Below are 27,384 nucleotides of genomic sequence, written 5' to 3' on the forward strand. Positions count from 1 at the left end.
GTTCTCAGGTAATCCATCAGATTAATAAGGGAGGTGTCGGTTGAGTAGGATCTTCTAAAGCCCGATTGATAGCTATGGAGAATGTTGTTGTCATTAAGGTACTTAACTACTTGAGAATACACCGCCCTCTCTAGAATTTTAGATATTATACTGAGTATACTAACAGGCCTATAGTTGCTTACATCAGACCTACTATTTTTCTTGAAGATAGGAGTGACTCTGGCCTCCTTGAACCCCTCCGGTACTGTATTAGTGGTGATTGATAGATTTATTATGTGAGCAATAGGGATTGACAGTTCAGAAGCACCATCTTTTAGGAACTTAGACGGGATGTTATCAGGGCCTGTGCTCTTAGTTGGGTTTAACCTGCTTAGTTCTTTTTGAATAAAGTCATGAGATACACTTACTAGTTGACAACTGTTTGGGGTTACCCCTTTATTGGTATAGTATGTTTGAAACTTATCAGAGTCTGTGTTAAAGGTATTTGATGCAGCTGGTAGTTTACTTACTAGTGTTGATGCAACAGATGTGTAGTAGGAATTAAAGCTATTTGCCACCTTAGATGTTTCGTGGCATACCTCATTATCGATAGTGAGTACTATGTTAGACCTATCTACTGGCTTATGGCTATACCCCAACTGTTTTAGTTGTTGCCAGAGCTTTCTGGGGTTATGCTTATACTCTTCAATTTTTGAGCAGTAGTGCTTTGCCTTTGCTCCTTTTATAAGTCTCTGTACTCTGTTCCTCACCCTTTGGAATTCATTTAGTGCTGCAATATCCTGTCTGTTTGCTTTAAATCTTTTTAGCAGCTGGTCTCTGAATTTCATATTATCTAATATCTTAGTATTCATCCAGGGTTCAGTTCTTCGTTTAATCCTAACCTCTTTAACTGTTGCAATATTATCAAGGATGGTAGTGAACATTGTTTTGAATTTTTCCCAGGCATCGTTTACGTCCGTGCAACTTGTTATCTCTGTCCAGTCACAATTGTGTAGCCTATTTACCAGTGTTTCTTTACTGTAGTTTCTAGTTGACCTCATTTTTATTGTCCTGTGTAGGCCTATCCTATCCCTAGTTATTTTCCTGGTGCAGTAAATGATGAAATGATCACTAAGACCTGTGGTAATGACGCCTGACTGACTAATGTTCTCAGAGCGGTTACAAAGTATGTGGTCAATTAGGGTGGCTGAGAACTGTGTGATCCGGGTTGGAGTATTAATTAGTTGAGTGTAACTATTTAATCCTAGAATTTGCTTATACCTTTTGCATAGCCCGTTATTTTGCTGCTGAAAACAGATATTAAAGTCGCCCAGTATTATTGTCTCGCAATTGTTTTCAACTCCGGACAAGACTCTGGAAAAGTCTTCTAAGAACTGGTCCTGGGTAGGAGGGCGGTAACTAGTTCCTACTAAGATGGGTTTGGTCTTAGGAAGCAGCACTTCAAACCATAGAATCTCCAGTTTATTGTTATTTAAATCAGGTCTTGGGTTGTAAGCTAAGTCATTTCTAATGTAGGCACATACTCCACCACCCTTTCTGTTCCTATCTAAGCGTTTTATATTGTAACCATCTATTTTGACCTCGTCGTCAGTCACCGTATCATCCAACCAAGATTCAGAGATGGTTATAACTGCCGCCCTAATTTTGTTAGCTAGAATCCTAATCTCTGCCAATTTAGGAAGAAGTGATCTTGCATTGACATGAATAAAGTGAAGGCCTGTTTTCATAAAACAATCATAATCATCAATATATGGCAATGGGTCATTTGTATTAAAATTAGGTAAATCAATGTCATCACTGCTAAAGGGTAACTGTGCCAAAGTGCATTTGTTACACACAAAATGAATTCTGGCACCGTTGCTATAATTGTACATACATCCATCATGCACCCACCCCTTACACATTTTACATAAGGTGCCATTTCTGTTTTTCATGCGTACTTTAGTACAGTGTATGCACCTGTTTGGTAGTGTTTGAGATAATAATGGCTGTATTGTCTCACATTGACCTATGTATGCATTACATATGGAGTTAAGGTTATCATTCCTAGCTACTAGACCGTCATTATTGCCGTCATTTATCTGTCTGTTTTGCCTCTGCACAATAGTTTGAGGTCCTGGATTAATTTGGATATCACCACTTAAGAGCGCTACAATAAGAGCTGTGTGCCACTGTTTTTGTTTAGGTATGCGGTGTTGCCATACCTTGCGGCGATAGTGACATTTACTTTTCTGGTAGGATGGCAACTGTTGGGCTTTTACTGTCCAGGGCGCTGTTACTCCATTCATCTTTTCCAGCCCCCATGACTGATTACTTTCTTCATGGAATTGAAGAAGAAATATAAATATAATTATGGCAGCCTGTACCCCCCTAATGCCTGCCATTTTCACTCTTCGCTCTTTTACTCATATACAATAATATTTATTTCTCTTTTCCTTTCCCTAGTACACTTAGTATCTGCTTTAGCAATCACCACTGAATTACTAGTAAAATTTCCTCTTCAAAACCCTCTTCACTGCTCACTTTTCCCTGGTTTTATCCTTCCAAATCCCCCTCAGTTCCATTTATCGGGGGTTGTGTGGTGTTGTTGTCTCCTGACCTGTTTTGCTGACTCAGCCATTTTTAAAACACTGAGGGGAGTAACGCCACCTACAACCTGACTTTCCTTGAGTTTATAGATATATTTGGCGTTTTCTGCTATGATTCTCTCACTGTACACTGGTCAGCTGAATATAGGTCAGCTACTAAAACATTAACCTTGACTGTTTAACTATTCACTTCTTTCCCACGACTGGCACTGAGGGATATCCGACCTATAACCTTGGAGTTTTGTACTGTTGATTTGACGATGTCTCCTGTGTTTCCCTCTCGTTAGCACTGGTACAGGTGATATGATGGTGGTACAGGTATGATGCTACTGTCAACAGATGAACGGCAGTAAAGATGAGAATTTCACTTCGCTAGTTGTACGTCTGGCAGTAGCGGCTGTTTGGATGCCGGTCAGCCATGTTTAAATGCTCAATTCTTTCCCTCGTTTGGCACTGAAGAAAAAAGTCCTACAGACCTGTCATTTCCTTGGAGATTTAGTTGATCAGGTTTTCTGCCATTTGTCTTCCCGTTAAACACTGGTGCAGTTGATATGGAGGTCAGTTATTTCATTGTAGTGGAAAACGTCTCATGTCTGGTTCACGTCTGGCAGCAGGTCTGGTACTTGAATGCCGGTCCCTCTTTTGTCATATTTAGTCCATTTCGTTGTCGTCACCGTCAGTTTTTATGTCACTATAGGTTCCTTGCATGTTGTTGCAGCAGTACTTGCCTACTTGGCCATCACTGGAGTTCGGATAGGCCCAGGGGACGGCAAGATGTAGGAACAGCCTTGTTGCTGCTTGCTGCGGCTGCGGCCGCAGCCGTTCCTAGGCCTTTTGTGTATCCATATGCTCTCGCGCTACCGTCCACAGGATGGATATGGGGTGCACAATAAACTAGCCACTTCGGTGGCAAAATCTAAAAAATCTAATCTACTACATATACAGAACATTAAACTCCAATATGAACCCTCCGCTCAAACTTCTCTTAGACAGCTTCAACAGATCACACAGGCATAACACGAGCACAATACACTTTTTGACATCCTCGGGTCCGTCTCACACTTTGCAAAAATGCAATGCACATAAAGGGCCGGAAGATCTGGAACTCTTTGCCTGAAACAGCAAGTGGTCCCCTGCCCACAAATCAGTTTAGGACCGTACTCAACAATCATCTGATCTCTCAATAACAGACATACCCACATCATGCTAAACTCCAACCATATTCCAAGTAACCCCCAAATATTTTATTATCTCTTAACTGTTAAGCTATTATTACAGACTTACTGATGTATGTTTGTATCACTAACTGTACTACCTCATATTTAGAATACGGTAAATGAATTTAATTACGAACTAAAAAATGGATGATTGAGTTTATTACAAATTGATTGTATCATTAATTACACTACCTCACACATTAATAATAGATTGAAATATAGAATATTTGTATTTTACCACTGTAAAAGAACTTAATTACGAACTTAAAAAAATAATATTGTATCATATATTGTACTACCTCATACTAATAATAGAGTGAAATATTGACTATTTGTAATGTGCTACTTTTCACCTGTCTAGATTTAAATAGCCAATAAGTATTAGGTTAAGTCTTCCCGAAATGCCTGGGTATGATAGTGGCTTTCTTTGTTCCAATCATATTATGATATGTAAACACACATTGTAACCTTTCCAAAGAAATAAATATTTCATTTTTATTTTGTTAATATCCCCGGGAAGGTGAGGTAAGTAGAACGTAAACTGTGGTAACCTTTTACACCTCAACAATATTCTCTGCCTTGAGCTTTTGTGATTAATACTCCACACTTTCTCTCTCTGTCCCGGGACTTTTGTCCTTATTATACACTATTGTGGGCAGTTGAAGGTGGTGCTATTCTTCAGTCTTTTTTGTAAATAAGTACTTGTCAAGAAAAGAAAAGGAACAGTGTAATAGGAGAGTTTATACAGCCCGGATCTGATTCACAATGTTTTGGTAATGTATAATTTCACCTTCCACTTCATTAAATGCTTATATATGTATTGTTAGTGGTTGCAGGTACACGTTGACGGTGAGTTAGGTCTCGTTGAGTCATTTATGGATATAACATTGCCTTATAGTTCCCCTGAACTATATGGTGGCCTGTGGCTTCACACGGTTAGGGTTCGGGTTCGATTCCCGGCGAGGGTGTTTTCTTTCAATGATTGTCTATGTTGACCCATCAATAAACAATGGTACCTGGGTGCTAGTAGACTGGTGTGGGTCACATCCTGGGACAAAACTGACCTAATTTGCCTGAAATGCTTTGCATAACAAGCGACTTTCTATATAGTATTATGTTATTGATATCAGCTAGAACTGTATATCTTGTAGAGTTAAAGCTGTATAGTCCTTGTGGCTTAGCGCTTCTTTTTGATTATAATAATAATAATAATTGTAGAGTTAAAGTATTTATTATTATTGAGGGAGGCACCTTGATGCTGGTGTGTACCACGAACTGCCAAATAAAAGTAAGAAGCCTCTGAAACCTTATCATTGAACTCTGCTGGACTTATCCCCTACCTTGAATCGAACCTGAATACATTCTATTTCCTGGGCATTATGTATGACCCCTATGGATCATATATGGCTATCATTTGGGTTATCTCAGGTTCTCTACACATTTGCTGCTGTGTATGATAATCTATGTAACTGTATTTGTGTATACCTGAATAAACTTACTCAAAATCATATATATAGTCTGTAAGTTTGTCCTTGCTGTTATGGATATCAGACACACTTTTGTAACACCAGGTTTCCCTCATACCCTTGCCACCAAGATGTTGCACCTTATTAGTTCAAGTTTCTGCTTAACACTGAGATTCACTCATTTCCTCTTTGCACCACCACTTGCCTGGCCCAAGGCTGGGTTGTGGGGGTAGAAACACTTGGAACTCATTGAAGGTGGGTGGTCTCTGCCTAGGGAAACAATGAAAATTGATAGACAGGCCTTGGATGAGGAGACACTGGCCTGTACTAGACAAATCTTGGAGTCATTGTCTTCTGACACAAGGAGCAGGTTTACTGTGTAAGAACACTATCGGTCACTACTGTTATGGGCGAAATTTTAAATATATAGACTTTTTCTTTTTTGTCTGATGATTCCAATGTTTGTCTCTGAAATCTGTTAAATGGGCACCTGTTAATTTGAGGTTTTACTGTTCCAGGTGGTCGGCCAAAAACCGATTTGTACGAAAACAAATTATATTTCCTGTAAGAAATAATGTAAACTCAATTAATCTGTTCCAGACACCCAAAAATATTAACAAAAAATACATTTTATAGAGAATAACTATAGTTTTACTTACAAAAAACAATGAGAAATGAATATAAATGACTAATGAAATGGATAAATGAACATTTAACACCACTTTCACCTTTATTGAAGACTCTTGTTGGCATATGGAAGATGGCGAGGAGGGGAGAGGGAAGAAGAGAGGTTATTGTTTAGAAGGCAAATCCCCCTCCATAAGGACTTTTAAGTTATCAAGGCCCTATCTGGGGTTACTTCCCTTCTTTGTCTTTTACTGGCACTAGGACCAGCTTGAGAGTCACTGGACCCCTGTTGCACAATAAATCTCTCCAGAGAGGCCTGTTTCTGGTGTCTTTAAGATTTACATAAAATGGGACAAGGTATTGTCATTGAACATGTTGCTGACATGGCTTGCAACAGCTTTGTTAGGGTGATATTTCTCCACAAAACTTTGCAACTCACTCCACTCTGCACGAATGTCCGTAATCATTGAAGAAGGGACCTTCTTCCCTCTCTCTTTCCTCCTCTGAAGCAATTTCCAAAGCTAAGGTCTATTGCTGTTCCAGCTGAAGTACTTGCAGCTCTTCAGTAGTTAGCTGTTCCCTGTGGTTGTCCACCAACTCTTCCACATCCTGGCCACTCAGCTCCAACCCCATGGACTTCCCCAAAGACACAGTAGATTGCACAACAGGCATAGGGTTGTCAGGGTCAGCCTCAAACCCTTCAAAATCCTTCTGGATTACACATTCTGGCCACAGTTTTCTCCAAGAAGAGTTAATCGTCCTGGAAGTCACTCCCTGAGTCACAAATGTATGAGCGGCCGCATCCTGTAGGCAGGCGGACACGTCTGGTACAGACAATTTCCGAGCGGATGTATGAAAACGGGGAGAATTTCGTCGAAAGTGGTCAAAAACTGAATTGTGTGATAACCAGACCGGATGAAAACCGGGGTTCCACTGTACTTTTCACCTCCTGTCAGTACCCTGTGCTCCACTCATAAGCTTATGGAACCTCACATCTGTATACCCTTTTTAGTATTAAGTACATAGTTTAACCCTTAACCCATAAATGGTCCAAGCAGATCTACGTTCACATGTGTAGTGTTACAAAAGTAGATCTACGTTTTTTTACATATTTTCAAATATAACAAAAAAAAAAGGTCATCAAAGTTTTTTACACATTTTCAAATGTAGAAAAACAAAAAGAAGATCTACTTTTTTTACATACATTCAAATGTTGAAAAAACGTATATATACGTTCTCTCACGTAGGGCCCCAAACATATATATATGTTTCATTTGTCATTTATTCAACATTGACATGATAGGCCCGAGTTGCCTAGACATGAAAGAATGGGTGTGCGCACTCAGTGTGCGCTATATGAAAAAAATTGGGGATGCCTGGGTCCCACATGCTGTTTTTTCCTATAAAAAAAAAAGATTTTTTTTCTCAAAATATTCAGGGCGCTGTGCAGGTGAACATATATATACGTTTGGACCGTTTAAGGGTTAAGTTGCCCAAAATACTTGGTGTACTATGGCTTTTCAAAGATTACTGAATATACACTGTATTAATGATTTAAAAAAAAAATTGAATTTGTTTAATTTTATAGTATACTTTTAGATCTGCACATTACATGTGGTACAAGAATTTGTTGCATTAGTAAAGTGAAATCAGTGTTGTGAGTTGATATTGTATGCTGTAATGTTTGTGATAGGCTTGTGCCATAAACTTTGAAGCTTTGTAAGTATATGTATTATTATGCACCTGCTGACTGGTAAACTAATTTCCATAATAAACTTGACTGTGTCACTGATGTGTTTCACAAATCTCTCCACATGATGCATAATATGCAGGCTTTTTGACCTACTTTTTTTCTTACTGCATTAAATACTGTGTCTAAATTTTAGCATAAAAGTAAGATAGTCTTGTTCAAAGCTATTTTAGCCATTAATTAATTTATTATTTCAATTTGTTTTAGGTCACGCAGAAGGCCCTTAAAAAGTTTTGGATCTCAACCACATGTAAGTACTTTTACAGATGTGATTCTGGAAATCCCATGTAGCAGAAACCTTTTCTATGAATATAGGCTGAAAGCACTGAATCTGCACTCTTTGGAAAGACATAAAATTAGGGGGGATATGATTAAAGTATACATATGGAAAAAAGGAATAAATATAGGGAATGTAAATAATGTGTTGAAAGTATCAAACCAAGACATGACTCACAGCAATGGATTCATTTTGAACAAATTTTGAATATAGAGAAGTATTAGTTAGGCAGTAGATTGTAGAAGAGTGGACCTCAGTGGAAATAAAAGGACTTTTTTGGGTTATTCTAGGTAATCTACACATATGCTGCTGTGTATGATAATTTATATAACTGTATTTATGTGTACAGGCAAGCCCTGCTTTACAGTGCTTTGCTTTATGGCATTTCACAAATACAGTGGTTTTCAGTTATACCCATTCTTCATTTATTCGTACTACTTACAATAAATATACTCACCACTAACTATAAGCTTAGGGTGAATATATTTTAAGATAAGTAATGTGTGTACTGCATTTTTTAGGCCTAGCTATATTTATCAATATAAGATAGTGGAAATTTGTTATCAGACTTTTGCATTCATATGAAAGTGAAAAAAAAAAGCAGTGATTCACTTCACAGTGATTTTCACTTACAGCAGCAGCCCAGATCCTAGCAGCCTCCTGTATAAACAGGACCTGCCTCTACCTGAATAAACTTACTTAACAAATACCTCAGAATTGTCATTAAGGTGAGAACAGTGGAAAGTTCTAAGTATAGATTGGATGGGTACATGAGTGGGTGCGAGTTGGACATACCTAGGCCAATAGGCCTACTGCAATGGCCCATGGCCTGGTAGACAATGCTCTTGCTTCACACACTGAGTGTCCGTGATTCACTCGCCAGCAAGAGTGGAAGCAATGGGTGTGTTTCCTTACGCCTGTTGTCCCATTCATGTAGCAAGCAAGTAGGTACCTGGGTGTTGGTCAACTGGTGTGGGTCACATCCTGGGGGACAAGATTCAGGACCCCAATGAAAATAAGACAGTCCTCAAGGACACACTGCCTTTCTTGGGTTATCCTGGGTGGCTAGCCCTCCAAGGTTAAAAATCCGAACAAAATATTATCTTACTTTTTTCTAATGTCCTTTTGGTCTTATATTTAGAGAAAAATGGAGGCATGCTAATCTGCTCTGATTGGCTTCACTTCAGCCAAACCATGTGTTGTAGCAGACTACTTAATTTCTTTTCCTTTCGACATTATCAGACCCTCGTGTCTAGATCATGTAAGTTGTACAGACAATTAAGATATATCTTGGTTACCACCAAATTATTCTCACAATACTGGTGGTAACCAGAGTCAGATTAGGCAGAAGGTAGGGCAAGCATTCAGTTCCTCATTTCCTTGGTAACATTCTACTTCAGCCACAGCGTGTGGTGTAGCTGACTTTACATTCTTAGCCACTAAACAAAACGTTGTCAAGCCCTCATGTATAGATCATACAAAATAAAAGTTTTACAAACAATTCAGAATACTTCCAGGAGCAAAAGTCAGCATCCCTGCCTACTTCTACTGGACACAGCCTCCCAAAGTTGCTTCTTTTTTTTTTTTTTTTAATACCAGCCATCTTTCCACCAAACCAAAGTGATGTGCATGAGGTTGAGGGACCAGCTATGTCTTGCATTAATTGGTTCATTTTTTTATTTCTGCTGTTAGATGGTTCCTTGCTTTGAAAACTTTTCACGGCACTTTCTATCACTGCTACTAATAGAATTACCGTATTTTATGGTGTCGAAGACTATTTTTTCCCCAAAATAATTCAAGGAAATATACCTAGCATCTTGGAGGCTGAAGGTTAACTTGCTCACGTAGCTTATCCTACCTGGAGTTTACCTGGAGAGGGTTTTGGGGGTCAATGCCCCTGCGGCCCGGTCTGAGACCAGGCCTCATGGTGGATCAGAGTCTGATCAACCAGGCTGTTACTGCTGGCCGCACGCAAGCTGACGTATGAACCATAGCCTAGCTGGTCAGGTACTGACTTTAGGTGCCTGTCCAGTGCCTTCTTGAAGACAGCCAGGGGTCTATTGGTAATCCCCCCTTATGTATGCTGGGAGGCAATTGAACAGTCTTGGGCCCCGGACACTTATTCTGTTGTCTCTCAATGTACTCGTGGCACCTCTGCTTTTCATTGGGGGAATGTTTCATCTTCTGCCAAGTCTTTTGCTTTTATATGGAGTGATTTTCGTATGCAGGTTTAGTACCAATCCCTCTAGGAACTTCCAAGCGTAAATTATCATGAAACTCTCTCGCCTGCATTCCAGGGAATACAGATCAAGGACCTCCAACCATTCCCAGTAGTTTAGGTGCCTTATCGCACTTATGTGTGCCGTGAAAGTTCTTTGTACACTCTCCAGGTCTGCAATGTCGCCGGCCTTGAAGGGGGCCGTTAGTGTACAGCAGTATTCCAGCCTAGAGAGCACAAGCAGTTTGAAGAGAATCATCATGGTCTTGGCATCCATAGTTTTGAAGGTTCTCATTATCCATCCTATCATTTTCCTAGCGGATGAGGTAGATACATTGTGGTCTTTGAAGGTGAGATCCTCTGACATTATCACTCCCAGGTCCTTTACATTACTTTTCTGCTCTATTGTATGGTTAGAATTTGTGGTATACCCTGACACATTTTTAATTTCTTCAAGTTTTCCATATCTGAGTTGAAATTTCTCCTCGTTGAACTTCATATTATTTTGAGTAGCCCTTTCGAAGATTTGGTTGATGTCCGCTTAGAGTCTCGCAGTGTCTTTGGTGGAGGTCACTGCCATGGTGATCTGAGCATCATCTGCAGAGGAAGACACGGAACTATGGCTTACATCTCTATGTCAGAAATGAGGATGAGGAATAGAATGGGAGCGAGTACTGTGCCTTGTGGAACAGACCTTTTTACCATGGCTGCCTGGAACTTTACTCTGTTTACTATTACTCTTTGTGTTCTATTTGTCAGGAAGTTGTAGATCCGCCTACCAACTTTTTCCGTTATTCCTTTATCCTGCATTTTGTGTGCTATTACACCATGGTCACACTTGTCGAAAGCTTTTTCAAAGTCTGTGTATACTACATCTGTATTTTGTTTATCCTCTACAGCATCTAGGACCTTGTCATAGTGGTCCAGTAGCTGGGACAGGCAGGAGCGACCTGCTTTAAACCCGTGTTGCCCTGGGTTGTGTAACTGATGGGTATCTAGGTGGTTGGCTATCTTGCTTCTTAGAACCCTCTCAAAGATTTTTATGATATGGGATGTTAGTGCTATCAATCTGTAGTTCTTTGGAATTGCTTTACTGCCACCTTTGTGGAGTGGGGCTATGTCTGTAGTTTTTAGTGTGTGTGGGATGACCCCTGTGTCCATCCTCCCTCTCCATAAAATGCTGAAGGCACGCAATAGGGGCTTCTTACAATTTTTGATGAACACTGAGTTCCACGAGTCTGGGCCTGGGGCAGAGTGCATGGGCATGTCATTAATTGCCTCTTCAAAGTCTTGTGGAGTTAGAATAATATCCGAGAGCTTTGAGGTGGCCAAATTTTGGGTTTCGTTAATAAAGAATTCATTTGGATTATCAACCCTTAGAGTGGGCAGTGAATCGCTGAACATCGAGTCATATTGGGACTTTAGTATCCCATTCATTTCTTGGCTGTCATCTGTGTATGTCCCATCCCGCCTAAGCAGGGACCCAATACTAGATGTTGTTTTTCCCCTAGGTTTGGCATAAGAGAAGAAGTATTTTGTTTTTTTTTTCAATTTTCCTTTATGGCTTTTAGTTGTTCCTGTGATTCTTGTCTCCTATAAGATTCCTTCAGCTTAAGTTTGATACTACAGTGGTCCCTCAATAATCGTCCATAATCCGTTCCTGGAAGTGGGACTATTATTGAAATGGACGATTTACGAATCAATTTTCCCCATAAGAAATAATGTAAATTCAATTAATCCGTTCCTGACACCCAGAAGTATTAAAACAAAAAATTTTTTTACATGAAATATAGATGTAGTACATAAAGAATACAGTGGCACATGATGAATTAAACATTAACAGAATAACACTTGCCTTTATTGGCGATTCTTCTTAGTGTATGGAAGACTGGAGAAGGAGACTGATTGGATGAATTACTGTTTGGAAGGGGAATCCCCTTCCATCAACACCTCGGGTACCAATTGCTTTTCTGGGGTTACTTCTCTTCTCTGTTTCTTAATGCCACTAGGACCACCTTGAGAGTCACTGGAGTCCTGTCTCACAAAAAAACTGTCCAGAGAGCTCTGTTTCTGGCATCGCTTTAAAACTTCCCTAAAATGGGCCAAGGCTCTGTCACTGTACAAGTTGCCGATATGGCTTGCAACATCCTTCTCTGGGTGATGTTTCTCCATAAATCTTTCCATCCTACCCCACATTTCAAAAATCTCCTTAATTTCTGAAGAAGGCACCTTCCTCCATCTCTCTTCCTCCTCCTCTGCAGCAAGATTCTGAGCTGCAATCTGTTGCTCTTCCTGCTGAAGCTCTTGCAGCTCCTCAGTGGTTTGCTCTTCGTTGTGGTCCTCCACCAACTCTTCCACATCCTCCAAACTCGCATCCAACCCCATGGAACTCCCCAGTGCCACAATGGATTTAACAACTGACATAGGCTCATCAGGGTCAGCCCCAAACCCTTCAAAATCCCTCTTGTGGAAACAATCTGGCCACAATTTTCTCCAAGCAGAGTTCAAAGTCCTGGTAGTCACTCCCTCCCAAGCCTTACGTATAAGGCTTACGCAATGGAGAATACTGAAATGTTCTTTCCAAAAATCTCATAGGGTCAAGTGAGTGTCTGAGGTCACATTCAAGCACCTTTCAAACATTGCTTTGGTGTAGAGTTTTTTAAAGTTTGCAATGACCTGCTGGTCCATGGGCTGGAGGAGAGGAGTGGTATTCAGGGGCAAGAACTTTACTGTGATGAACCCAAACTCCTTCAGAATTAGGTCATCCAAGTTTGGAGGATGAGCAAGTGCATTGTCCATTACTAGGAGACACTTGAGATCCAATTTCTTTTCCAGGAGGTAATTCTTCACACTAGGGCCAAACACTTCATTGAACCACTCTACAAAAATTTCCCTCGTGACCCATGCCTTACTATTAGATTTCCAAAACACACACAATTTACTCTTCATAACATTGTTTTTCTTGAACACACTGGGATTTTCAGAATGGTACACTAGTAACGGCTTCACTTCGAAATCCCCACTAGCATTAGCACAGAACATTAGCGTCAGCCTGTCTTTCATAGGCTTGTGTCCTGGCAGCGCCTTTTCATCCTGAGTAATGTAGGTCCTCTTTGGCATTTTCTTCCAAAAGAGGCCTGTTTCATCACAGTCCTTCACTGTTTATGTACTCCTTGAATTCATGCACATATTTTTCAGCCGCCTTGTGGTCCGAACTGGCAGCCTCACCGTGCCTTACCACACTGTGCATGCCAGTATTTTTTTTTTTTTTATTATCACACTGGCCGATTCCCACCAAGGCAGGGTGGCCCGAAAAAGAAAAACTTTCACCATCATTCACTCCATCACTGTCTTGCCAGAAGGGTGCTTTACACTACAGTTTTTAAACTGCAACATTAACACCCCTCCTTCAGAGTGCAGGCACTGTACTTCCCATCTCCAGGACTCAAGTCCGGCCTGCCGGTTTTCCTGAACCCCTTCATAAATGTTACTTTGCTTACACTCCAACAGCACGTCAAGTATTAAAAACCATTTGTCTCCATTCACTCCTATCAAACACGCTCACGCATGCCTGCTGAAAGTCCAAGCCCCTCGCACACAAAACCTCCTTTACCCCCTCCCTCCAACCTTTCCTAGGCCGACCCCTACCCCGCCTTCCTTCCACTACAGACTGATACACACTTGAAGTTATTCTGTTTCGCTCCATTCTCTCCACACGTCCGAACCACCTCAACAACCCTTCCTCAGCCCTCTGGACAACAGTTTTGGTAATCCCGCACCTCCTCCTAACTTCCAAACTACGAATTCTCTGCATTATATTCACACCACACATTGCTCTCAGACATGACATCTCCACTGCCTCCAGCCTTCTCCTCGCTGCAACATTCATCACCCATGCTTCACACCCATATAAGAGCGTTGGTAAAACTATACTCTCATACATTCCCCTCATACATTCTTAAATCTCTCAAACCAGCCTTTGCTGGCCTTAAATTCACTCACATCATCACTAGTTGCAGGCAATTTCTTTACCAAATCGTCATGCATCTGCTAGCCTTTTCACAAATAAGCGACATCATAAGACTATCTGCTAATTGTTTCTCATTTATCCACACCAATAATAACTTCTCAACATCTTCGAGTATTGGTGATCTCATTTTTGTCAGCATATTTACCCCCTTTGCAACAACAGCATCCTTGATTTCCTTTTTCTTGGCTATGATGGAAGATATGGTTGTACAGATTTGTTATACATCCTGGCCAGTTCACCCACATGTACGCCACTTGTGCAGATATCCAAGAACTAGCTACAAGCAGTATTAAAACAGGGAAGTGTTTTTGGGTATGCCCAAATGAGATAAATCTGTGGACTAAAATGACATTGGTATTAAAAGAGGATAACATCAAAGCTGCTTTCATAGAAAACCTGGAAGCTTTCTACAACAGATGGAAACATAAAAAATCTGGGCTGAATGGTACTGCCCTTGATACTGGCCATGTAGTCAGAAACTACAAGGCTGGAGGTGATGTCCTGGTAGTCAGTAAATGTGGGGCTGATAGTGCTGTCCTGGGAGACAGTAATGCTGAAGCTGGAGGTGCTGTCCTGGGAAACAGTAATGGTGAAGCTGGAGATTTTGTCCAGGTAGTTGGGAATTATACGCAGGAGGGAATGCATATAAATAACCTCATGGGAGACAGGAGCCGTAGTGGGGAAACAAGTGTAGTCAAAGATAAGATAAAACCAATATTGCAAACTAGAAATACCACAGGAAATAGCAAACAAGAGGACTCCACTAGCAATAGTGAGGATATACAGTGGACCCCCGCATAGCGACTTTAATCCGTGCAAGAGGGCTGATTGTTATGCGAAATGATCGGTATGCGAATGAATTTTCCCCATAAGAAATAATGGAAATCAAATTAATCCGTGCAAGACACCCAAAAGTATGAAACAAAAAAAATTTTACCACATGAAATGTTAATTTTAATACACACAAACTGAAAAAGGCATGCACAATTACATGACACTTACTTTTATTGAAGATCTGGTGATGATTGATGGGATGGGAGGAGGGGAGAGAGAGTGTTAGTGTTTAGAAGGGGAATCCCCTTCCATTAAGACTTGAGGTGTCGAGTCCTTTTCTGGGGTTACTTCCCTTCTTCTTTTAATGCCACTAGGACCAGCTTCAGAGTCACTGGACTTCTTTCGCACAACATATCTGTCCATAGTGGCCTGTACCTCTCGTTCCTTTATGACTTCCCTAAAGTGTTTCACAACATTGTCAGTGTAATAATCACCAGCACGGCTTGCAATAGCTGTGTGAGGGTGATTTTCATCCATGAAGGTTTGCACTTCAAGCCACTTTGCACAGATTTCCTTAATCTTTGTAGTAGGCAATTTCTTCAATTTCTCTCTCCCCTCCTTCGAACCAGTTTCCTCAAGTCTGGCCTCTTGCTGTTGAAGTTGATCTATCAGCTCATCAGTGGTTAGTTCTTCATTGTCCTCCTCCACCAACTCTTCCACATCATCTCCACTAACCTCCAACACCAAGGACTTTCCCAATGCCACAATGGATTCCTCAACTGGCATAATCCTCTAAGGGTTAGCCTCAAACCCTTCAAAATCCCTTTTGTCTACACATTCTGGCCACAGTTTTTTCCAAGCAGAGTTCAAGGTCTTCTTAGTCACTCCCTCCCAAGCCTTACCTATAAGGTTTACACAATTGAGGATATTAAAGTGCTCTCTCCAAAACTCTCTTCGAGTCAGTTGAGTTTCTGAGGTCACTACAAAGCACCTTTCAAACAGAGCTTTTGTGTACAGTTTTTTGAAGTTTGCAATAACCTGCTGGTCCATGGGCTGCAGGAGAGGAGTGGTATTAGGAGGCAAAAACTTCACCTTAATGAATTTCATGTCCCCATAAAGTCGCTCTGCCACGTCTGTAGGATGACCAGGGGCATTGTCTAACACCAGGAGGCACTTAAGTTCTAATTTCTTTTCAGTTAGGTAATCTTTCACATTGGGGGCAAATGCATGGTGTAACCAGTCATAGAAAAAGTCCCTAGTGACCCATGCCTTACTGTTTGCCCTCCACAGCACACACAAATTCTCCTTGAGGACATTCTTTTGCCTGAACGGTCTGGGAGTTTCAGAGTGATACACTAATAAAGGCTTCACTTTGCAATCACCAGTAGCATTGGAACACATCAACAAAGTAAGCCTGTCTTTCATAGGCTTATGTCCTGGGAGTGCCTTTTCCTCCTGAGTAATGTAGGTCCTGCTTGGCATTTTCTTCCAAAACAGGCCTGTTTCATCACAATTAAACACTTGTTCAGGTTTCAGTCCTTCACTGTCTATGTACTCCTTGAATTCCTGCACATATTTTTCAGCTACTTTGTGGTTCGAACTGGCAGCCTCACCATGCCTTATCACACTATGTATGCCACTACGCTTCTTAAATCTCTCAAACCAACCTTTGCTGGCCTTAAATTCACTCACATCATCACTAGTTGCAGGCATTTTTTTAATTAACCCTTTGAGGGTCGACAGGCCCTCTCCGAAACTCGTTCTCAGGGTTGGCCAAATTTCAAAAAAAAAAAAAATTATTTTTTCTTATGAAAAAATAGAGTATTTTTTTCTAAACATTATAGGCTAAACAAAAAAAATTTAACGTCAATACTTACCGAGATATGGAGGTGTGAAATTTGCCAAAATTGAACAACATATGGTAACATCGCCGACTGCCATCACCCGGTATTTTTCTATTTACTTTTTTATGTACTATTTTCAATTATTTTTTAATTTTTCTTTTTCTGAGTAACTTTTATGGCCTCTGAGGCCAACATGATCAGTATTTTGTAAGTTATTTCTTTTTCAATACTACACAATAAGGGCGTAAACACTGTTGTCATTATTTTGTTTACAGAAAATATTTACACAAACAAACAATATGAAATGTTGTTTATTACTATTTTTCTATATTTTATATACACATATACAGTCACAGGGAATGTATCTAGAAGTTCTGCAGCCTGTGGAACTCTTTGAAACATGGTGTCATGCACAGTGGAGTTTTGCACTCCTCACACATAAAACGAGTGTCTCTGCGTTGTTGTGGGCGTTTTTTTGTATGTGAACAGACATAACACCTCTTCTGAGCCTTTTTCTTCAAAGCAGTAGCAGGCAGTTTTACCAGGAAGTGATCACCATGCTTCAGACGAGCAGGTAGTTGTTGATAATTTGGTGGGCGGTCAATTGCAGGTGCTGTTCCTTGGTACTTGAATACTATTTGTCTGATGACAGACAAACAGAATTCGCCGTACTGTGGTTTGTTTCTGGTGCTCATCTTATACATATTATAAGCATTGAGCATGGAAATGTCCAGAAGATGGAAAAACAGTTTGATGTACCACTTATAACTCTTGCGAACACAATCAGCAAACCCAATCTGCATGTCACATTTGTCCACTGAACGCATGTTGAAGGTGTAATCAATCACAGCTGCAGGTTTTAGAATGGGTTCATTTCTCTCTCTATGCTGCCTGCCACTGTCTGCCATTTCATTAGGGTGAATTGATGACAACAGTGTGACATCTCGTTTGTCATGCCACCGAAATGCCATGATGTCATTGGCAGCAAACGCCTGCACCTCACCTCTATGAGTGCCAGCGTCAAACCTGGGCATATGTTTTCGATTTGCACGCACTGTGCCACACACATCTGTCATGTTCACTCGCAAAAAATCTCTGAGTGAGGGGCTTGTGTACCAGTTATCTGTATATAATATATGCCCCTTACCAAGGTATGGTTCTATCATTGTTCGAACCACATCACCTGAGATGCCCAATAACTTCCTGGTATTTTGCAATGTATAACTTCCAGTGTACACAATAATATCCAATACCAGACCACTGTAACAATCACAAAGCACAAACAACTTTATACCAAAGCGTTTCCTCTTGCTTGGTATGTACTGCTTGAAAGAGAGTCTTCCTTTGAACAGACTCAAAGACTCGTCAATTACAAGCTTCCTGAAGGGATAAAAATGCGTACTGAATTTCTGTTTCAGATACACAAACACATTCCTAATCTTATATAACCTGTCAGTTCTGTCAGGCCTGGTTTTATCTGAGAAGTGAAGCATACGTAACATTAGCACAAATCGATTCAGTGGCATTATATCACTGAAACCTGGTGTTGCAATCAGGGGGTCTGTTGACCAGTATGATTTCACTTTGTGCTTATACACATGTGGCATAAGCATTATTGTGGCAAAGAAAAGATACATCTCAGCCACAGTTGCCTCCTTCCATTGGTGTAGACGTGATTTTGGTGAAAGTAATGTGTTTGCCATGGTGTACTCGTAGTATGTGTTGCTTTCCATGACAATACTTTTCATCAGTGGTTCGTCAAAGAATAACTCGAAACATTCCAGCTCAGTGGCATTGTTCCCAAGTGCACAAGATGGCCGTATTCCACTTTGGCTGCCATCAAACTGGTGGGGATTTGGAACAAAATTGACAGCTTCCTGCCAATCCCAGGTGCAGTCTGCTGGTGGGTACTGGACAATGACAGGTGGTTGTGGTTGTGGAGGTTGTGGTTGTGGAGGTTGTGGTTGTGGAGGCTGGTGTGGTGGGGGAGTGGGGGATGGTGGCCTTTGTTCTAGATCAGCTGAGGCAGCGGCGTGGGTGGCAGCGTGGGTGGCAGCATGGCCCACTGCTGGTGCCTCACCGCCGGCACCACTACCACCACGCACATTTTCCATCCCAATTGCAACAGTATCTTCGTCATTTTCACTGTCTGTTCCTGTTGTACAGCCACGGGATGTACTCCGAGATACACTCCTTCCCCTTGGAATAGCATATGGCACACTTCCAGAGCGCATATATCGTCGTATATACTGACGCTTCACTGGGGAATATTGCACTTCACTATCACTACTGGAACTAGTTTGAAGAGCTTGTAGTTCATATTCACTATCACTATCATCACCCATGCTCTCATCTGAGTCTGGGATTTGGGAAAATAGAAGTTTCCTCTTGGGTTCTGGAACAACTGAACGTGAACACGAGGGCCCAGCACCAGAGGTGGAAGGCTGAGGGTCGTCTGGGTTTTCTTCACTATTACCGATATTATGGTCATTAGTTTTGGTCAAAACCTCACTAAAACCACGAAACTCCTCTTCACTGGCACTTCCATCACTATTAGAACTGTCACTGGGGAACAAAAGTGTCCCAATTCGCCGAGGAGTGAGGAGCTTCTTACCGCGAGGCATGGTGGACATTGTTTACTAAGAGGGCATTCCCACAATGCACCACTGGGTCCCAGATTTTTTTTCTACCACGCACACCGACCACGCAGACCCATTCTCTCACATCTAGGCCTACCAGCCTTTTCGCGCGAGATTTGAGGCCGCTAAAATTTATGCGTACTAGTACGTCAAAAACCCCTACACGTAAGACGTACTAGTACGACGAAAACCCTCAAAGGGTTAAATCCTCATGCAACTTCCTAGACTTTTCGCTTATGATCGCTTGAGAGACGCTATCTCCTGCTACCTGTTTTTCATTTATCCACACCAATAAGAGTCTCTCAACATCTTCCATCACTTGCGATCTCTGTTTCGAAAACACAGTTAAACCTTTGGCAAGAACAGCTTCCTTGATTGCCTTTCTGTTGCCCACAATAGTAGCGATGGTTGATTTGGGTTTCTTGTACAACCTGGCCAGGTCGGCGACACGCACTCCACTTTCATACTTATCAATGATCTCTTTCTTCATCTCTATAGTAATTCTCACCCTTATTGTTGTAGGGTTGGCACTAGAAGCTTTCTTGGGGCCCATGGTCACTTATTTTCCAGATAAATCACCAAAAACACTGTAATAATACGAAATGTTCCGATTGTATGCTTGGATGTTACCGCGGAGGCTGGCTGGTAAACAATGCCACTGGCGGCACATGTGAGGCTGGCTAAGGGCGCACATTGGACGCGTCTTGGACGAAGAGCGGTGAGCGGGTTTTTAAGCGGTACGCGAGGCAAAATTTTTGCGATAAAAGTGAGTGGTATGCGGATTGAACGTTACGCGATGCGTACGGTATGCAGGGGTCCACGGTATTACCAAAAACAACTGGTGGGAGCTCCATTGTTGGTGCTAGGGAGGATAGGAATAAGACAGGTAAACATGCACAAACAGGGAATACAGTCACAGAAACCCAAGGCAAACGGAAACCAAGCCTGTGCACATACTATGCACTTGGTATCTGCAGACATGGGAAATCTGGAAAAGCAGATGGGACGTGCAACTATGACCACCCTAGAAAATGCCGTGCCCATATGACAGCAGGAAAATGCAAACTCCCTTCCTGTAAGCTTTTTCACCCTGAAATGTGTACCTCTTCAGTACAAGAAAGACTGTGCTATAACTTAAATTGCCAGGCACACCATCTAAAGGGGACAAAAAGATACAAAACATCCAGGCCATGGAAAAACCTGGGTAGCCACAGACACTCAAGAGGGAGAGGTTTTTTAGTGCCAGGAAGGAAAAAAAACTGGCAGGAAATGGCAGAAATCGTACACCAAATCCAGTCATTCCTGGAGTGGAAGCACAGTCGATGGCCTCCACTCCAAACCAACAGATACAGATACTAATGCCGGAAAAAAAATTCCCCCCCCAGTACCAACAATACCACCAGTCCGATGACACTCTTCTTTGCAAATATACAGGGTCTAAAGCCAGCAACAAACAACAAAATACCTTTCATCCGTGGACTGCTTGCAGAGGCAAAGGCAATGTTCGCGGCTTTCACTGAGACCCACATAAAGGATCACTTGGACAACGAAATATGGATCCCAGGTTACAACTTATACAGATGCGACAGATTGAACAGGCAAAATTGGGGGGGGGGGGAGTTGACCTGTACATTGCAGAGTCACTTGTTTGCACAGAACTGCTTAATGCCTCAAATGATGTAGTGGAAGTTTTAGCAATAAGGATCGAGAACCAAAACCTAGTCATTGTGGTGGTCTACAAGCCTCCGGATGCAACATCCCAGCAATTCCAGGAACAGCTGTTAAAAATTGACCACTGTCTGGAAAATCTGCCAGCTCCTGTACCCAACATCTTGCTCCTGGGGGATTTCAACTTAAGGCACCTAAAATGGAGGAATATAGCAAATAATATTGTTGCAGTAATAACACCAGGAGGCAGCTCTGATGAAAACTCACACTCACACGAGCTTTTAAATCTCTGCACAAAATTCAATTTAAACCAGCAAATAATAGAGCCTACTAGACTGGAGAATACACTAGACCTCATCTTCACTAACAATGATGATCTGATACGAAATGTCACCATATCAAAAACAATATACTCAGATCACAACATAATAGAGGTTCAGACATGTATGCACGGAGCCCCAGACCGACATAATGAGATTAGTCACGAGGGAGCATTCACCAAATTCAACTTCAATAACAAAAACATAAAGTGGGACCAAGTAAACCAAGTCCTAACCAATATAAGCTGGGAAGATATACTAAGCAACACAGACCCCAACTTATGCCTAGAACAGATTAACTCGGTGGCACTCGATGTATGCACAAGGCTTATTCCTCTAAGAAAAAGGAGGAGTAGATGTAAAATAGAAAGAGACAGGCGCTCCCTTTACAGGCGACGGAAAAGAATAACAGAGCGGCTAAAAGAAGTCAATATATCTGAAATGCGTAGGGAGACACTTGTCAGAGAAATAGCAAGCATCGAACTTAAGCTAAAGGAATCTTTTGGGAGTCAGGAATCGCGGGAAGAACTAAAAGCCATAAATGAAATCGAAAGAAACCCAAAGTATTTCTTCTCCTATGCCAAATCAAAGTCGAGAACAACGTCCAGTATTGGGCCCCTACTTAAACAAGATGGGTCCTACACAGATGACAGCAAGGAAATGAGTGAGCTACTCAAGTCCCAATATGACTCAGTTTTTAGCACGCCGCTAACCAGACTGAGAGTCGAAGATCAAAATGAATTTTTTATGAGAGAGCCACAGAATTTGGTTAGCACAAGCCTATCTGATGTTATCCTGACGCCAAATGACTTCGAACAGGCGATAAATGACATGCCCATGCACTCTGCCCCAGGGCCAGACTCATGGAACTCCGTGTTCATCAAGAACTACAAGAAGCCCCTATCACGAGCTTTTACCATCCTATGGAGAGGGAGCATGGACACGGGGGTCGTCCCACAGTTACTAAAAACAACAAACATAGCCCCACTCCTCAAAGGGGGCAGTAAAGCAATAGCAAAGAACTACAGACCGATAGCACTAACATCCCATATCATAAAAATCTTTGAAAGGGTCCTAAGAAGCAAGATCACCACCCATCTAGAAACCCATAAATTACACAACCCAGGGAAACATGGGTTTAGAACAGGTCGCTCCTGTCTGTCTCAACTATTGGATCACTATGACAAGGTCCTAGATGTACTGGAAGACAAAAAGAATGCAGATGTAATATATACAGACTTTGCAAAAGCCTTCGACAAGTGTGACTATGGTGTAATAGCGCACAAAATGCGTGCTAAAGGAATAACAGGAAAAGTCGGTCGATGGATCTATAATTTCCTCACTAACCAAACACAGAGAGTAGTAGTCAGAGTAAAGTCCGAGGCAGCTACGGTGAAAAGCTCTGTTCCACAAGGCACAGTCCTCGCTCCCATCTTGTTCCTCATCCTCATATCTGACATAGACAAGGATGTCAGCCACAGCACCATGTCTTCCTTTGCAGATGACACCCGAATCTGCAAGACAGTGTCTTCCATTGCAGACACTGCAAGGCTCCAGGCGGACATCAACCAAATCTTTCAGTGGGCTGCAGAAAACAATATGAAGTTCAATGATGAGAAATTTCAATTACTCAGATATGGTAAACATGAGGAAATTAAATCTTCATCAGAGTACAAAACAAATTCTGGCCACAAAATAGAGCGAAACACCAACGTCAAAGACCTGGGAGTGATCATGTCAGAGGATCTCACCTTCAAGGACCATAACATTGTATCAATCGCATCTGCTAGAAAAATGACAGGATGGATAACGAGAACCTTCAAAACTAGGGAGGCCAAGCTTATGATGACACTCTTCAGGTCACTTGTTTTATCTAGGCTGGAATATTGCTGCACACTAACAGCACCCTTCAAGGCAGGTGAAATTGCTGACCTAGAAAATGTACAGAGAACCTTCACGGCGCGCATAACGGAGATAAAACACCTAAATTACTGGGAGCACTTGAGGTTCCTGAACCTGTATTCCCTGGAATGCAGGCAGGAGCGATACATGATTATATACACCTGGAAAATCCTAGAGGGACTAGTACCGAACTTGCACACGAAAATCACTACGAAAGAAAAAGACTTGGCAGACAATGCAACATCCCCCCAATGAAAAGCAGGGGTGTCACTAGCGCGTTAAGAGACCATACAATAAGTGTCAGGGGCCCGAGACTGTTCAACTGCCTCCCAGCATACATAAGGGGGATTACCAACAGACCCCTGGCAGTCTTCAAGCTGGCACTGGACAAGCACCTAAAGTCAGTTCCTGACCAGCCGGGCTGTGGCTCGTACGTTGGTTTGTGTGCAGCCAGCAGTAACAGCCTGGTTGATCAGGCTCTGATCCATCAGGAGGCCTGGTCACAGACCGGGCCGCGGGGGCGTTGACCCCCAGAGCTCTCTCCAGGTTCTCCAGGTTCCAGGTTCCTATCATATTGTTCAATGATGTTTTTCTTAAATTCAGTTGTATTTCTCACCTTCTTTACCAAAGGCTTGGCACTAGGAGCTTTCTTTGGAGCCATGGTAGCTTATTTAGCACTTAAATAACTTGCAAGCACTAAAATAAATGGAATACAGTGGACCCCCGCATAACGGACGCCTTGCATAACGGACAATCCGCATAGCGGACGCTTTGATCGCTAAAATTTTGCCCCGCATACCGCCCAAAAACCCGCTCAGCGGCCTTCGTCCGAGACGCGTCCAATGTGCGGCCTGAGCCAGCCTCATATGTTCCGCCGGTGGCATTGTTTACCAGCCAGCCTCCGCGGTAACATTCAAGCATACAATCGGAATATTTCGTATTATTACAGTGTTTTCGGTGCTGTTTCTGGAAAATAAGTGACCATGGGCCCCAAGAAAGCTTCTAGTTCCAACCCTACAGCAATAAGGGTTAGAATTCCTATAGAAATGAAGAAAGAGATCATTGATAAGTATGAAAGTGGAGTGCGTATCACCGACCTGGTCAGGTTGTACAAGAAACCCAAATCAACCATCTCTTCTATTGTGGCCAAGAAAACGGCAATCAAGGAAGCTGTTCTTGCCAAAGGTTTAACTGTGTTTTCGAAACAAAGATCGCAAGTGATGGAAGATGTTGAGAGACTCTTATTGGTGTGGATAAATGAAAAACAGCTAGCAGGAGATAGCGTCTCTCAAGCGATCATATGTGAAAAGGCTAGGAAGTTGCATGAGGATTTAATTAAAAAAAGGCCTGCAACTAGTGATGATGTGAGTGAATTTAAGGCCAGCAAAGGTTGGTTTGAGAGATTTAAGAAGCGTAGTGGCATACATAGTGTGATACGGCATGGTGAGGCTGCCAGTTCGGACCACAAAGCGGCTGAAAAATATGTGCAGGAATTCAAGGAGTACATAGAAACTGAAGGACTGAAACCTGAACAAGTGTTTAATTGTGATGAAACAGGCCTGTTCTGGAAGAAAATGCCAAGCAGGACCTACATTACTCAGGAGGAAAAGGCACTCCCAGGACATAAGCCTATGAAAGACAGGCTTACTTTGTTGATGTGTGCCAATGCTAGTGGTGATTGCAAAGTTAAGCCTTTATTAGTGTATCACTCTGAAACTCCCAGAGCGTTCAGGCAAAAGAATGTCCTCAAGGATAATTTGTGTGTGCTGTGGAGATCAAACAGTAAGGCATGGGTCACTAGGGACTTTTTCTATAACTGGTTACACCATGCATTTGCCCCCAATGTGAAAGATTACCTAACTGAAAAGAAATTAGAACTTAACCCTTTGAGGGTTTTCGTCGTACTAGTACGTCTTACGCGTAGGGGTTTTTGACGTACTAGTACTCATAAATTCTAGCGGCCTCAAATCTAGTGGGAGAAAGCTGGTAGGCCTTCATATGAAAGAATGGGTCTATGAGGTCAGTGTGCACAGTCTAAAAAAAATCCTGCATCACACAGTGCATAATGAGAAAAAAAAAACTTTGTCCATTTTTTTTTAATAAATCAGCGACTTTGCAGTGTATTTTCGTATGGTATTTATTGTTGTATTCTAGTTTTCTTGGTCTCATTTTATAGAATGGAAGACATATTACTGAAATTGAGATGATTTTGACTGGTTTTACAATGAAAGGTGCCTTGAAATTGAGCTCAAAGTAGCAGAAATGTTCGATTTTTACCAAACTTCAAAAGTAAACAAATCGTGCCAAGCGTGCAATACACGTCAACTGGTGAGTCTAATATTCTTTCACAAGTGCACCAATAATATTTATACCATTTTTTACACTAATGCAGTAGTCTGCATAACAGTAAATCTTATATTTTTTGTGAGAATAAAAATTCAAAGTGGAAAGCAAAAGAATATAAGAGGGGCCTTGAGACGTGACTAATGACTAGAGGAAATGTCATTTTAGTGCCAGGAATGTCTTTCTTGTTTATTCTGGACCCTATTCCGAAATTGGCATCTTTTGAAATTTGTGTGAAATTGGCAAAATTGCTAAATTCTGACCACTGTACTGGATAGTTGAATTTATAAATGGGTGGTTTCTTGCTCCCATTCGATAGAAAAAATGGAGTTCTAGCGAAATATTCATGTTTTTTGTCGACTAGTACAGTGAAATTGGCCGAAAATGGGGCTCAAAGTGGGCAAAATCGCCGATCCGTAAACATCGCCGAGACCGCTAACTTTGCGAGAGCATAATTCCGTAAGTTTTCTATCAAATTTCAAACTTTTGGTGTCGTTATGATCGGGAAAAGATTCTCTATCTTTTCATAAGAGAAAATAATTTTTTTTTTTTTTTAAATTTGGCCGACCCTGAGAACGAGTTTCGGAGAGGGCCTGTCGACCCTCAAAGGGTTAAGTGCCTCCTGGTGTTAGACAATGCCCCTGGTCATCCTACAGACGTGGCAGAGCGACTTTATGGGGACATGAGCTTCATTAAGGTGAAGTTTTTGCCTCCTAATACCACTCCTCTCCTGCAGCCCATGGACCAGCAGGTCATTTCCAACTTCAAGAAACTGTACACAAAAGCTCTGTTTCAAAAGTGCTTTGAAGTGACCACAGACACTCGATTGACTCTAAAAGAGGTTTGGAAGGATCACTTTAATATCCTCAATTGTGTAAACCTTATAGGTAAGGCTTGGGAGGGAGTGACTAATAAGAGAACCTTGAACTCTGCTTGGAAGAAACTGTGGCCAGAATGTGTAGACAAAAGGGATTTTGAAGGGTTTGAGGCTAACCCTGAGAGGAGTATACCAGTTGAGGAATCAATTGTGGCATTGGGGAAGTCCTTGGGGTTGGAGGTTAGTGGGGATGATGTGGAAGAGTTGGTGGAGGAGGACAATGAAGAACTAACCACTGATGAGCTGATAGATCAACTTCAAGAGCAAGAGGCCAGACCTGGGGAAACTGGTTCAAAGGAGGGGAGAGAGAAATTGAAGGAATTGCCTACTTCAAAGATTAAGGAAATGTGTGCAAAATGGCTTGAAGTGCAAACCTTTTTTGATGAAAATCACCCTCACACAGCTATTGCAAGCCGTGCTGGTGACTGTTACAATGACAATGTTGTGAACCACTTTAGACAAATCATAAAGGAATGAGAGGTACAGGCCACTATGGACAGATATGTTGTGCGAAAGAAGTCCAGTGACTCTGAAGCTGGTCCTAGTGGCATTAAAAGAAGAAAGGAAGTAACCCCAGAAAAGGACTTGCCTCCTCAAGTCTTAATGTAAGGGGATTCCCCTTCTAAACACTAACACTCTCTCTCCCCTCCTCCCATCCCATCAATCATCACCAGATCTTCAATAAAAGTAAGTGTCATGTAATTGTGCATGCCTTTTTCAGTTTGTGTGTACTAAAATTAACATTTTTTTGTGGTAAAAAATTTTTTTGTTCATACTTTTGGGTGTCTTGCACGGATTAATTTTATTTCCATTATTTCTTATGGGGAAAATTCATTCGCATAGC

The 27,384-nt window shown here is 41.6% G+C and overlaps 1 protein-coding gene across 2 annotated transcripts in view; it reads left to right on the forward strand.

The window, feature by feature from the left end:
• The first annotated feature begins 4,355 nt into the window (after nucleotides 1-4,355).
• LOC128691976 (serine-rich adhesin for platelets) overlaps nucleotides 4,356-27,384 on the forward strand; it is a 128,662-nt gene continuing 105,633 nt past the window's right edge. For both annotated transcript variants that reach the window (XM_070085293.1, XM_070085294.1), the window contains exons 1-2: nucleotides 4,356-4,578; nucleotides 7,856-7,898. In XM_070085293.1, the coding sequence (XP_069941394.1) occupies nucleotides 4,571-4,578; nucleotides 7,856-7,898 (51 nt within the window). In that variant the 5' untranslated portion in view covers nucleotides 4,356-4,570. The remainder of the gene's footprint in view (nucleotides 4,579-7,855; nucleotides 7,899-27,384) is intronic.

The sequence above is a fragment of the Cherax quadricarinatus genome, chromosome 15, assembly GCF_038502225.1.
Source record: "Cherax quadricarinatus isolate ZL_2023a chromosome 15, ASM3850222v1, whole genome shotgun sequence".
Lineage (NCBI taxonomy): Eukaryota > Metazoa > Arthropoda > Malacostraca > Decapoda > Parastacidae > Cherax > Cherax quadricarinatus.